This window comes from Plodia interpunctella, chromosome 27 (assembly GCF_027563975.2).
Source record: "Plodia interpunctella isolate USDA-ARS_2022_Savannah chromosome 27, ilPloInte3.2, whole genome shotgun sequence".
Lineage (NCBI taxonomy): Eukaryota > Metazoa > Arthropoda > Insecta > Lepidoptera > Pyralidae > Plodia > Plodia interpunctella.
The window spans coordinates 5,225,441-5,238,234 of NC_071320.1; the positions used below are offsets into that span (position 1 = coordinate 5,225,441).

At 38.5% G+C, this 12,794-nt stretch overlaps 1 protein-coding gene across 1 annotated transcript; it reads right to left on the minus strand.

Moving 5' to 3' along the window:
* Nucleotides 1–473: 473 nt before the first annotated feature.
* Nucleotides 474–12,105, minus strand: ergic53. The gene is made up of 13 exons (XM_053765323.2): nucleotides 11,895–12,105; nucleotides 8,927–9,081; nucleotides 8,378–8,550; nucleotides 7,107–7,222; nucleotides 6,329–6,493; nucleotides 5,794–5,906; nucleotides 4,976–5,104; nucleotides 4,329–4,427; nucleotides 3,931–4,013; nucleotides 3,549–3,616; nucleotides 3,177–3,261; nucleotides 2,321–2,446; nucleotides 474–1,809 (listed from the first exon to the last, which is right to left on the minus strand). The coding sequence occupies exons 1-13, from the start codon at nucleotides 12,076–12,078 to the stop codon at nucleotides 1,773–1,775; spliced, it is 1,533 nt and encodes a 510-aa protein (XP_053621298.1). The 5' UTR covers nucleotides 12,079–12,105; the 3' UTR covers nucleotides 474–1,772.
* Between the last annotated feature and the right edge of the window lie 689 nt (nucleotides 12,106–12,794).

Genomic DNA, 12,794 nt, shown 5'->3' on the forward strand with positions numbered 1-12,794 from the left:
TAAAGTTTATGACATTAATAACAACTTCGATACACTATCTTCTAGTAGCAGACTAATGACCAAACTGATCGACAGAAACGTAACGTTATGGCTGACGTTTCGATAGAATGTCACCTTACGAAACGTGGCGTCGCGTCGACTGCCATGAAACGGAAATGCCGCCGCTGGCGCCTCCCAGCGGAGAGCACGGGCGGTCACAGATATGCCGTAACTGTTAAAGTATGTTTTAACTTTTTATGATTAAGAGGTAACTGCCCTCTTATTCATAAAAAAAGTTAAAACGCACGACACGGTTTCGTCACTATTGCCTTTACAATTTTTATTTTTATGAATAAGAGCGTTAGTGGGTTTTCAAGGCTTCGTGATCTGTGGTCCACACCCGCTGTGTCCAGACACAACAGCTATATAAACTAGGCACGCAGCACATTGAGACATTAGTCAGGAAAGAGGTACGGTCAATTAACAAGCAAGCGAAAACTTTATCCATTTATTTTTTTAAAAAAGGAACTTATCATTACAAATGCAGAAGGAAGAATAAATTGTAATTACAATAATATTAATACAACTACGGCGTTATAACAACAAATTAATCGGAGTAGTTTCATGCGGAAGGTGATTTGTGACTGCTGCCGACATACAGAACATTACAGACTTAACACAAAATAGAAAAGTTTCCAAATTGTGTAATATTCATAATTTCACAATATTTTCTTTTCAGATGCCGAAATGTATAAGCTATATATAGAAATGTCGAGTCTTCTTTTCGTATGACGGCAGACTAGTTTCAGCCATTCTATTGCGCTTTAAACGATAACAATAAAAAACATTGAGACAAAATTAAAAAAGTACTAATACATATGATAATTTTCTTTAGAAATAGACAATGCATTGAGTAATGTTAATAACAAAAATGTGTTTAACATTTTACGTTTGATAGGAACTTAGGGCCAACTGAATTAAATTGTTTTAGATCGACCTTGTGAGAGGAAACGATAACAAGTTATCATATTTACCACAAAACTTTCATTTTCCTAAACACATTAACAATTCTAAGATCAATATTAGTCTTATGGTTTTTAGATCTTAGAGATATAATAATTAAAAACAAAATGCGGTTTTCTTTTCATTGTTAATTTCTAAAGAAAACATATTTATATATATATAAATATTATGTACAGAATTAATTAACGTCACACATTGATGGTAAAAAAATTTAAGCGCGCTGCCCACCTCTCTTTCTTGTTCGTAACATTCAATTATTTTATTTACAATATATAATAATTATTATAGCTCAGTAAATATTCTGTGAAAAAATGACAGACTAAATTGTATATTGATTTTAACAAATTATAACTAAAAATAAAATTTCAACATTTGGTGTCACTGTCAATGTTTTCATTAGAATGTTTACCGATAAATAAATAATATATTAATCTTTAAAATATACAAAATATACTTTGTCATATTTTTGACAAATTGCAATTTTTGCGACATCATTTTGTGCATAAAAAAAAATTTGCAAGAACATTATCAAATAAAACATTTTTTCAAAATTTCAGCGGAATAAATAATGAGATTTAACATTTCATGTAAACCTTTCCGTTTGAATTCACCTCGACCACTACCGTGTGGCACCACACAACACACAGACACTTCGAGCCTCAGAACTTTCATTACATACTAATTCCAGCGTGTTGCGACTTTTTCTCATGGCTGTATATATTTGTGGGCAGCGCTGTGTATGTATGTATAGTACACACACTTTTCACAACTTAGAAGAACTTCTTCGCTTGTGCTTCTTTCCTTTCTCTGTAAAAAATAATACTATTTAGTTGGAACATAATGATTAGATTGCTAGTGGTTTGTAGAATTATGACCTCATTAAGGTCTTGTTCTTGAATAAATTATAAAAAATCAAACAATAATTTATTAATCTCAAATAATGAAAACTGAAGACACCGAGAACATCATGATGAAGTACAATCCTACAAAACTAGCGTTGTCCGTAATAAAGATAATTTAACCCTGGCCCACCCACCCCTGACCCACAACAAAGTCCCGTGCCCCACGCCGGGATGGAACTGTACGTCACAAAGAATTACGTCTACTAATCGTGGTCCCACCACTTCACATATACAAAAAATTAGATTAATAATAGGGTACATTTATTTCAAAATTCAAATTTGAGATTCTGAAACCTATATCCCTGCCTAGAAAATTATGTTTCTATTTATTAGATAGCGTTATGTGAATTTCAATCGCGCGTTTCTAGCCTTCAGTTTGACTATAGGCACCGGAGCAGTAGTCCTGGTGTACTCACTTGTACATGTTATACATGAGCATGACCCCCAGCTGCGCCGCCAGCGCCAGCAGCAGCGCCGTCAGCGACACGCACGACACCGCGGGGCACGCGTGCTGCGCCGCCGCCAGCGGCGGGGACGACACGCTGTAACCACGACTGCCGTTAGCGGGTCGACGAATACAAGCCTTTATATTTTATAATCTAGATTTGGTAATGGTATTTTAAAATATAGTGTTAACAATGAATTTAATTCGGTCTAAATAAAATAAAATGAAATGTTTATTCAATTTGAACATACGACAAATATATTTTATGCAAAAATAAACTGTTACATGTCAACAAAGACACACTGCTGAATAAAATAAAAACAAATGTGCCAGATAAAAAAGCTTTCGTATGTACACTTCTCTACAGTATGAATACAGAAGTTACATATACACGCACGTACACTGTACATCACGTCCATTCTTGCCATGTTCCACCGCACTAACTATATAATTTTATTTAGTATATACAGTTGTAGAATATACCTAGTACGTAAAAAGTAAAAAGATAAATACCAAAATTTTATCGTTTTTGCACTTTTTTAATTATATCTTTAGAAAAGAAAAATATTACATCAAAAATACAAATTTTCATTACGATAATAATTGACACGAAATACGTTCGTTAATTTCGTCAAAATGTTCACATTTGATTGCAAAATTCGTTGTAAAGCCAGCTCTCTTATCGTAGTGGCAGAAGTTGAGTCCAAAACTCGGAAAGTCGTTGCAATACTAGTGACATAAAAACTAAACCATTTTTATGTCACTAGTATCGCAAGGAGTAAGAGGCGTAAGAATGCTTATAACGTATAGTAATATAGTGTAGTTACCGCTGCGCGACGCCGGCGACCGTGGTCTTCACCTGGTTCACGGAGTCCCGCAGCTCCGCCAGGAACTGCGGGTTGATGCCGCCGCCTGCAGGGCGCACGAGTGTTGGTATAGCAATAACTCTTTATTACAGTCACTTACATGGTCAATATTTACAGAAGATACTAATAGCAACAATTAAAGTTAAATGTGGCCTGCTACTCCGCAAGGGATAAGGCGTGATACTGTACAGATGTATGCAAGAGTTGTTAGGGAGGTTCCTCTTTTCAAATTATTGGAGTCGCAGAAGAAACAATAGCTTTATTGTAAATAGTTAATCTTGAGAAACTAGTATATCGATAATGCCGTCGACAATATAATACTACAACACTAACCTCCAGTCTGAGCGCCGCCCGCCGCGAGGATCGTGTCGGACTTCCGCGACACGTCAATTATGAAGCCCCTGAGACACAGACATCATCAATATTGGTTTAACCATAATTGTATTCAATTAAATTGACATTTAGAACCGCGACGAGAACTTAGTTAATTTGACAATGCCGACAGTAAAGTATCGAAAAGCAATTAATATTACGGCTCTAGTATTTTCATCGAAGTTTAACATCACACATGTCGACATCGAGTGTGTTGAAAAACGCGTGCATTAACAAACATTTGCTCGCTTGTAGCATCATCATAAGCGTTACTTGGACCCCTGACATCGAGGCGCCACAGCCGGGACACAGTTATAGTTACAGGGACACAATGTAGACTCACTTGAGCTCGGCGATGGTGTTGACGAGCAGCTGGTTGTTGGCGAGCAGCGCGTCCCACTCGTGGCGGCCGACCGGCGCCGGCAGCTGAGGACACGCGGCTATAGCTCAGAGTGTGGCAACACTAGCCATAGTGTTGCCTCACTATCCTGACTTTTGTATCGATTCTAACGATCATTCTAGACTATCGATAGACTACAATAATATCAATTGATTATTCTCCGAACTATAGATGATAATAGTATTGGTTTTCAATTTCTGTAGCCATGCCAAAACACATAAAAAAAATAAAAGTATTCAACTTCAAATTATTTCTGAATGAATAATTCATGAACCAAACGATTTTTCTTTCTTTATGAATATTAATTTTCGAAGTAAGAAAATAAAATGTAAAATGCTGACCTGCGCGGGCACCTGTCCCGGCTGCGCGGGCGGCTGTCCCTGGCTGTGGCTGTACACTGCTGTTAACATCGACAGCGAGTTCGTTTGCTTGCCCAGCACCTGCAGGGGACAGCGGGGCTCTGTCAATACATCTGTGCATTCATTTATTATTCAATCACGTCATAATTACAACACAAACTTCAATTCCATTAGACAAAGGGATATCTTCTTTCTTATCGAGTGTGTTATTGCTATCACTGGAGTAAAGACATGACTTATACACCACACTGACGCATTTTATTACTAGTTATACCTGGCTGTGAGGTACAGTCACGTGCGAGGATAGGGCACTAACCTAGCCAAACATTAAACTCACGATGTTTTCCTTTGCCGAAAACGGTTGGGGTTCTATGAAAACTACTATATATGAATTGGTACTGTACACGTATTGGATTTGGTAGAAGTAGGAAGGTAGTGTAACCATTTCTTCTTCACCTGCGCTTTAGAAGTCGGCAATAGATTTAGTTGTAAGTAAATTATTGACGACGACACACTGGACGAAGTATCTGATTGACGGGCCTCGTGGAGAATCTCTCAAAAATGAAAGTGTTTGAGCCATAAAGGGTAGAACTGGAATGAAAGCTAAAGAATATCTCGCTGAGGCTGACCTCGTCGAGCTTGAGGCCGAGGTCGCGCAGGTCGGCGCGCAGCGCGGCCTGAGTCTGGAAGATCTGCCGCAGCTCGCGCTGTCCGTCCGACTCGAACCAGTCCTCCATCTCGCCCTCCTTGTCGCGCATCTACGTGTGGGACAGGGACGGGGATATTACACGATACGTAGCGAGCTATATCTTATTCATTTTAGTTAATAAAAAAATAGTCCTTTTCAATAAAAATCGAAACATTCCCCAAATGTTTACAACCTCTGAAGTAATTATGAACTTTAAAAAGTTACATTGCGTTATCCGAGCGTGCAATGAAATGCCTAACACAAGCCGCACACCTCGCTGCTTCAGGACAGTATCACGCGGCAATAAAACCTTCAATTGTATATTTTGTCTTTCTTCAAAAGGGACCAATTCAGTAACATGACTTTTTTGGTTGGAGATATTTGAAAATGTTGAGAGTGACATAGGCTACTTCTTGCCGCGGGCGGAACCGCGGGCAACAATTATAATTCTTCATCTATAGTACGGTCAGCAGCACATCAACCTGCCCAAATTAACTGCAAACTCGCCGCTATTACCGCGCCGTAGAGAATCATGCGGGGTAACTTGATGTGCTGTTGACTGGTATGATGTCAAAGGTATACAATACGGCCAGGGTACCTACCACGATGTAAGGTAACAGCACCGAAAAAAAAAAAGTAACAATTGATTATTAAAAGATATAACTTTTATACAAAATGTTCATAGTTTATAAACTTGATTAAAATATTTAAAAATATTATTTATATTACTGAAAATCTTTATATATGATACGATGGTACCTCATCGGGGTGCTCCTTCCGGTACTCCTCCTTCTGCAGCTCGAGCTTCTTCTGGTACTCCTGGTACTCCTGCGACAGCTTCTGCTGCTCGTCCGAGCTGATGGGATGGCTGCCTGCGGACAGCGGCGCGATAGAACAAGACGCGGACGCAACAGGCGCCAGGCCACAACCACACTAGGTAACGTGCGCAGTGGACGGCTCGTCCAGCTTTTATTATCATCTGACTTTTACTTCAAAAGAAGATTTTGGTCGGAGATGTCCATTATATGTATATTATAGAAAATAATTATCTAATCATGTACATGCAGTAATCTGCTGAGAAGTTCCGTCGTCAGGAGCCAATATTGTCATCAAAATTAAATGAGTATATAATTTCAGCTCAATCAGTTAAGTTTTTAAAGTGTTTTGAACCTGAGCGTTTTCCTGGCTGCTTCCCAGCCATTGAGTGTCGGATCTCCTCACACTTCCTGTGTAGGAAAATACATTTAACGCTAATATAATGCAGTAAGGTGGTAAGATGGAGGCGGAGACTCACCCTGCTGCTGCTGCGCGTGCAGCGAGGTGGTGAGCAGGTGCAGCACGTCGTGGTCGTCGGCGAGTCCGCCCGTGGCGGCCGACAGCCCCAGGTGTCCGCCGCGCGGCAGCACCACGTTCTCCGCGCGGAAACACAGCTCGTAGTCCGCCTCGTTGTTGGTCATGCCTTCACATACATTATATACGATGAAGGGATTCAAATCCTACGCGTACCGTATGTATAGTACAGTTTCTCGTCTCTTGTGTTATTTCCAAACACCGGCGGCGGTGGACGCGTGCTAATGAGTAAATAAAAGCCAGTGTGCAGCTCACGATGAACACTCGTGATTGTCTCTGGCGTGGGAACAGCGCAATTACAGCCATTCATGTATTTGTAACGTCTCAATGAAAATCATCAGTCGCTGGAATAATTACATTGACTAATGTGAAAGTTGGCGTCTTTGAAGATGCAGAGGTGGACGTTTCTGCACTTCTCCGCTCACACGTCGAAGGCGGTAGGAAACTTGGTTTCAAATAAATCATTGACATCAACTAACCTGTCAGCTACAATAATAATACGATTTAAAATGCTATTATAACCTATTAAATTAAATAAGTAAAAGCTTCAATCTACCGATGAGAGTTGGTATGATTTCTCTGCAAGGGATTCGATGACCAAATCCACAACTGTCAAGTCAATTTGACATCTGAACAGATTGTCGTCATACACGAATGCCAACAAGCATGTGCTGACACCTTACTCCCATGATAACAACTGTATGACACGAGCCCAGACTGACCGTTGTGGAAGTAGACGGTGAGCGTGTTGAGGTAGTACTCGATGCGCGCGCGCGTCGGGAACGGCTTGTTGCGGAAGTCGCGCAGGCAGCCCGACAGCAGCTGCTGCGACCCGTCGCTGTGCGGGAACCACACTATTAATAACTGCCAGAGCCTTCGCTCGCGTCTGTTTCTCACCTACACTATCTCTAAGTGTATGTGTTTCAAGGCAACATGCTACCATGAAACCAAACACGTAGCATAGTCATTGCGTCCACACGTTGTGTGTTTACATGATGTGTATACATTGTGGGAAGTTAGGGCTATGATTGTTACTATATCAAATGGGAATTAATCCTTTTAATGCCTTTTGCAGACACAAAATAAGTTAACATTTTGCGTTTATCACAGTTGATGTGTACTGTCCATGATACGATCATAAGTTATATGCGGATCGAAATTTTGTAAAAAATGTATCACCGCACAGTCAGTAGTAAAGATGATAACTTTATCAACGTGTGTATGCGCAGATAAAGTGCATTAATGACATAAGTTAAACTTCCGTGGGTTATTTATTACGATATTTTTTTTAACTTTGCAAAGACATTTGGAAAATTTCAATGATAATTACGTATTCATTAAACGGTAATTATGCTGATGATGTAATAAACACGTTGTATACAATTTAAATAGCATAGGTATAACTAATATGAAGAATGTGGTCCAAAATGGCTCTAGACTTAGTTTGCTAACTTGGGTATTCTCAGCACAGGTGCATAATAAATTACACGTCCCCCGATCGTTTGTCTCCTCCGAGCGTGATCCCCGGCGCTTCCCGACCACAGAGCGTCGGGGTCCAGGGTCAGCTTTCTTACTTTTTCTCCTCCACCGCGCACATCGAGCCAGCACTTGTTGGGATTGGTATTAGTATGACTGTATCGATTTTTAATCAAATTATTTGATAATTTCATATTACAGACATAATGCGATCATATTATGTATGACGATTTGCCCTTATTTAATTGGGTTTGCCCCTTATGCTGGCTCTGAAGAAGAGAAGGGGCAATCCCAAGAAGTGCTAGTTTGATGTCGTCAAGAATGACATGAGTGTCGATGATCTGATAATTAGTGATAGGTACCGGAGACGGTGCCAAGTGGGAAAGAAAAAAATGAAGGAACCGGGAAAACGCTCATATGAGACACAGAGAGAATATTTGTGACGGATCCATAAAGTAGGCACGGTGACGAATGAAATGACGCGGCGGCAGGCGTCGCGCCGCGACTGCGCACTCACCTCTTGTGGTCGAACACCTTGGTCCCGTCGTTGACGACGGCCATGATGTAGGGGTTGTTGTGTTTGTTGTCGTTGTCGAACGAGTCGAAGATGATGCCGAGCCCGTTCCAGCGGTCGGACGACCCGAACACCTCGCCCGTGTAGTCGCCGCGCGACGTCGTGTACCAGAACGCCTGGGGGCAAATACTCTTTCTTTATTTTGTTTTAAATGTGATGTACAATTTCGAGCATTTTATTGAACAGAAAAATACCTGTTGGTGTAAAAATACCTAACAAATAAAATAAAAAAGAAATACGAACAAAACAAAAGTTAAATCATTGATTTACCTTTTGTAGGTGGCTGCTACTGTACCGACACGAACTGTTTCATCGACTGTGCTGACACCATAATGTCAACTACACATTTTAAAGTGGTTTCACCAATGTACGGCGTGATGGCGGAGCAAGGTTTAGGTGTATAACCCTTTTCTTTGGTGTGGTATAAGTAACGTTTGACGTTAATGAGTGATGTATATCATCCTAAGCATCCTAAGCTCTGAAAGTACTGACCAGCCCGTCGGCGCCGATGCGGCCGCGGCCGGTGACCTTGAACATGATGTCGACCTCCCACCAGTCGAAGTTGAGCGGCTGCTTGCTCCAGATGGCGCCTTTCTGGCTGCGCAGCGACGGCGCCAGCCGCACGCTCTCGCCCGACGCTATCGCATCTGCGGACCGGAGATATTTATATGTATACCATCTACACAATGCGGCATGCGCTCCACCTGATGGCATCTTGAAGAATGAACATTTATTGCCAAAAATTAAACACCACAACACAAAATAATAACATACAAGTATATAAAAATCACATCATACAAGGGAATGTGTACCATCAGTTGAAAATCAGCGTAGTGACAACTCTATAAGCAGAGTTCTCACAAATTATGTGCTGGGGTTCATTTCGACAAATAAACCCATTCAGCATATGTTGCAGTCACATGAGCAACTTCAACGCTGATTTTCAATGGACCTTCCGCGAATGAGTCACAGGCGAGTGTGCCAATATTACCGTAAATCATATAATAATCATCTCATATAAATGCGATTACTAGGTAACCCTATATGAGAAGTGGCAAAGATCCCCTTGGTGTCACAGCCTCAGCGGTCTCCCTATGTGATTGAAGGATAAAGTTCATATACAATGCAATACAATGTTATAGACGCGGCAGACAGCGGGACCCTGTGCTTATAGGTATGTGAAATACGAAGGTCGAAGCTGAACATGTCCAGCTACTTCGTTCAAAGTCTGAAGCCGGCGGCTCGCGCTACTGGGGACGGCATGTGGACGCAAACAGCTGGAGATAAGCCCGTGTTTAGATTTTATGGCGCTGTATCTTATCGACTGTTATCAAACACTGGACTACTAACTAATACGGTAGTGGCGGCAAAGCGATTCATTTAAAAGTTTCCAATCTAAATACATTTTATATACACGCTTCTCTCTCTTCTCCCTCTTTCTGAAGTTCAATAAACAATTAAAGGTCCCTCAGGCGGCTAGAGAAAGGAGAGAGATTTGAGTTCCTTTTTATCTTCACTGCTGACATTGAATGTTGAGGCTAGCAAAAGTTGAAAAAAGTTAAAATCAGACAGTGCTAAATACAGGCACATCAAACAAAAATCTTGATCTTCCCAGTAATAAGTTTGTATGTGAAGGTCAAGATTCAATACTTCAGTTAAATATTGAAACAATAACTAGCTCACGGAAGTATGAACTTCTTGATCAGCAACCAGATATCACTCAGAGATTAGATTCAAGCCATAAACCATAGGTTATCTTTATGACTGACTATCTGATGATTTCAGTAGAAATTAAAATTTAAAATTGTCTAGAATAAAATATTTTTTTAATCAAAAAATGAAATGTATCAGAGTCTATTTGTAAATGTATCAGAGGCAATGCTTTTAAATATTTATGGCACAATTTTATTACTAAATTAATTTGTTACAATACATTCTCTTTGTTTATGTAATTATACATTCATACATAAATGTGGGTTTTTCAAAGCAGACATTGGTAAAAAATGACATATTGTAGTAAAATTATGCTAATGTTTAAAATATAATTTCAATAACATTCAATTAGCATAGCTGTGAAAAGTTAGCAAAATGTGGAACACAAACAATACAGAGCAATTCACACTTTAAAACTGTTAAAGTAAAGTTGTAAACTGTAAACGCATTGTTGCAGTAATGTGTTAATCAATTATTAACTGTATATATACACCTTTGTTTCGGTGTATGTTTGATTTTAATGTTTATATGACAAAACAGAGTTCTGTTCTGTACAGACTACTGACCTAGCTTTATTTGAAGATGATCTCCAAAAATTATTCCTTCTTTTGAACTTACAACTGTTGAATTGTATTAAGCTATTTATTAATTGGGTATTTGAATAAGAATTAGCAAACTCAACCTCTCAGTGGTGTCGGGTCACACTAAAGTTGCTGAGGGGCATCTTGCATAACTTATACAACTACCAGCATTCAGCAACAGTAGTTATATACAAAATAATGACCAGTAACTGTTAACAGAAACAACATTTTCCATCGCCGAAAGTAAGTGGTGGTCTTTGAAACTATAATATTATTATATTTTCATTTTCTCATTAGAATGAGAAAATGCACATATAAATAAAATTACAAAAAATCCAAATCAAATGGAAGGATGAATAATTTCCTTAGCACTATGCCCAAACGTGATGCAACAGATGTTTAATGATTTAGCAAAACAGATTAGGGCAGTTTACTGTCCTGTGTGAGGAATGAAGGCATTATACAACAAACTTGTGTGTGGCAGGTGGTTTGTGACACCATTTAGCAAAATGTTTTGTATGCCTGAAATTGAATGACTGTTACATGCTAAAATTATCTTTCCCAAATTTCTACTGAAGTGAAGCATAAGGTTGCTTCAGATTGTTAAAAAACAAAATGAGCTCTCATTGACTGGATTTCAGCTGGAATGTATTAGAAATAAATTTTGCCTTGAGAAAATTTTGAAGATAAAATTTCACTTGTTGCTATTCATTGAGGAACTTGTTTCTTTCAGTTTTTATATAAAGTATGAAAGTAAAAAGTATTATATGTATGTAGTTAACCCATTAAAATTAAAATTAAAAATGTAATTCCAGAGGGTAATTTATTTAAATATGATTTTCGGAAATTGAAACATTCAGCAAAATCAACCGTGTCGTGCAGTCGTGGAACCGAAAACACGCTTCTGGCAAGTTTCTTCTGTCTCGCTCTAACTTGCCGGCGTGTCCATAAACGCGTCTCTATCGGACCTGACAATTTTCACTGACGTGTCGCTGTCAACTCCGGAATCAGAACAACAAAGTCAGTTTTTGCAATATTATTCAATATTTATAACATAAGTAGGTAGGTCAAGACATTGAAGTTATAGTACATTCTTTGAAACAATTATCCGAACTATGAATTCAGTTAAGTATATCGAAATAAAAGAGGAATACTGGTTTACTCACTGCCTCCGTACTCCCAGAATGGAACTGATCCATCTTTTTGTGCTAAATACGGCGGCTTGAATGAATACTTGTATTCAAACCGTCTGTGCACAGTCTGTGTATTAGCACTCACAATTATTCCTATTATTATTGAAAACACTAAGAAATTTAATTTTAACGAAGACATGTCGACGAGCAGGTTCATCGCTCACGTCAAAAAATTGTTTGACATTGATAGGGTTACCATAACTCAGAAGTTTCGTTCAAATAATCTACCGCAGTAGAATCGATTACATAGTCAAGTCAAGTATGTGTATACAACACAAATTAATCGACTTGAATTGAGTTTTCTTTTGATAGAAATTTTCTCAAGTATGATTTGGGTTTTGATAAAGTACTTAATTCTTTTTCATTTCTTATTTTTACGTTTTCAAAATGAATTCATATGAATTTAAAAAAATATATATTTAGAATAATTTTGCTAAAATATTTTTGTCATTCTTTCACATTACTATATTTAACATTGACAGAAAAAGACAAAAGAAACTTCTCATACCATGGCAATCTCAAGCTTGACCTTTGCAAAATCATCAAAGATGGAGCCATAACAAAAAAAAAAAACTTGAAGTATACTTTAACATTTTACTGAATAACAAGGTACATTATTTGTACATTGTAGTTGTATAACTCCGTTAAGTAATTCATAAATAAGTTAAAGCATACTTTAAGCTACAGTATGTTTTATAATAAATCTTGAGTTCAAGTTATACACTCATATTGTTGTTAGTAACTCAATCTACATGTTAGTATTTAAAGTTTTGTCACTATCGCACTTTACAATATTTGCTATATACAGAGTGTGACAAAAAGTATTAGCTTAAATATTTTAACTTGTTATGATTAACAGGGTAAATAAAGAAA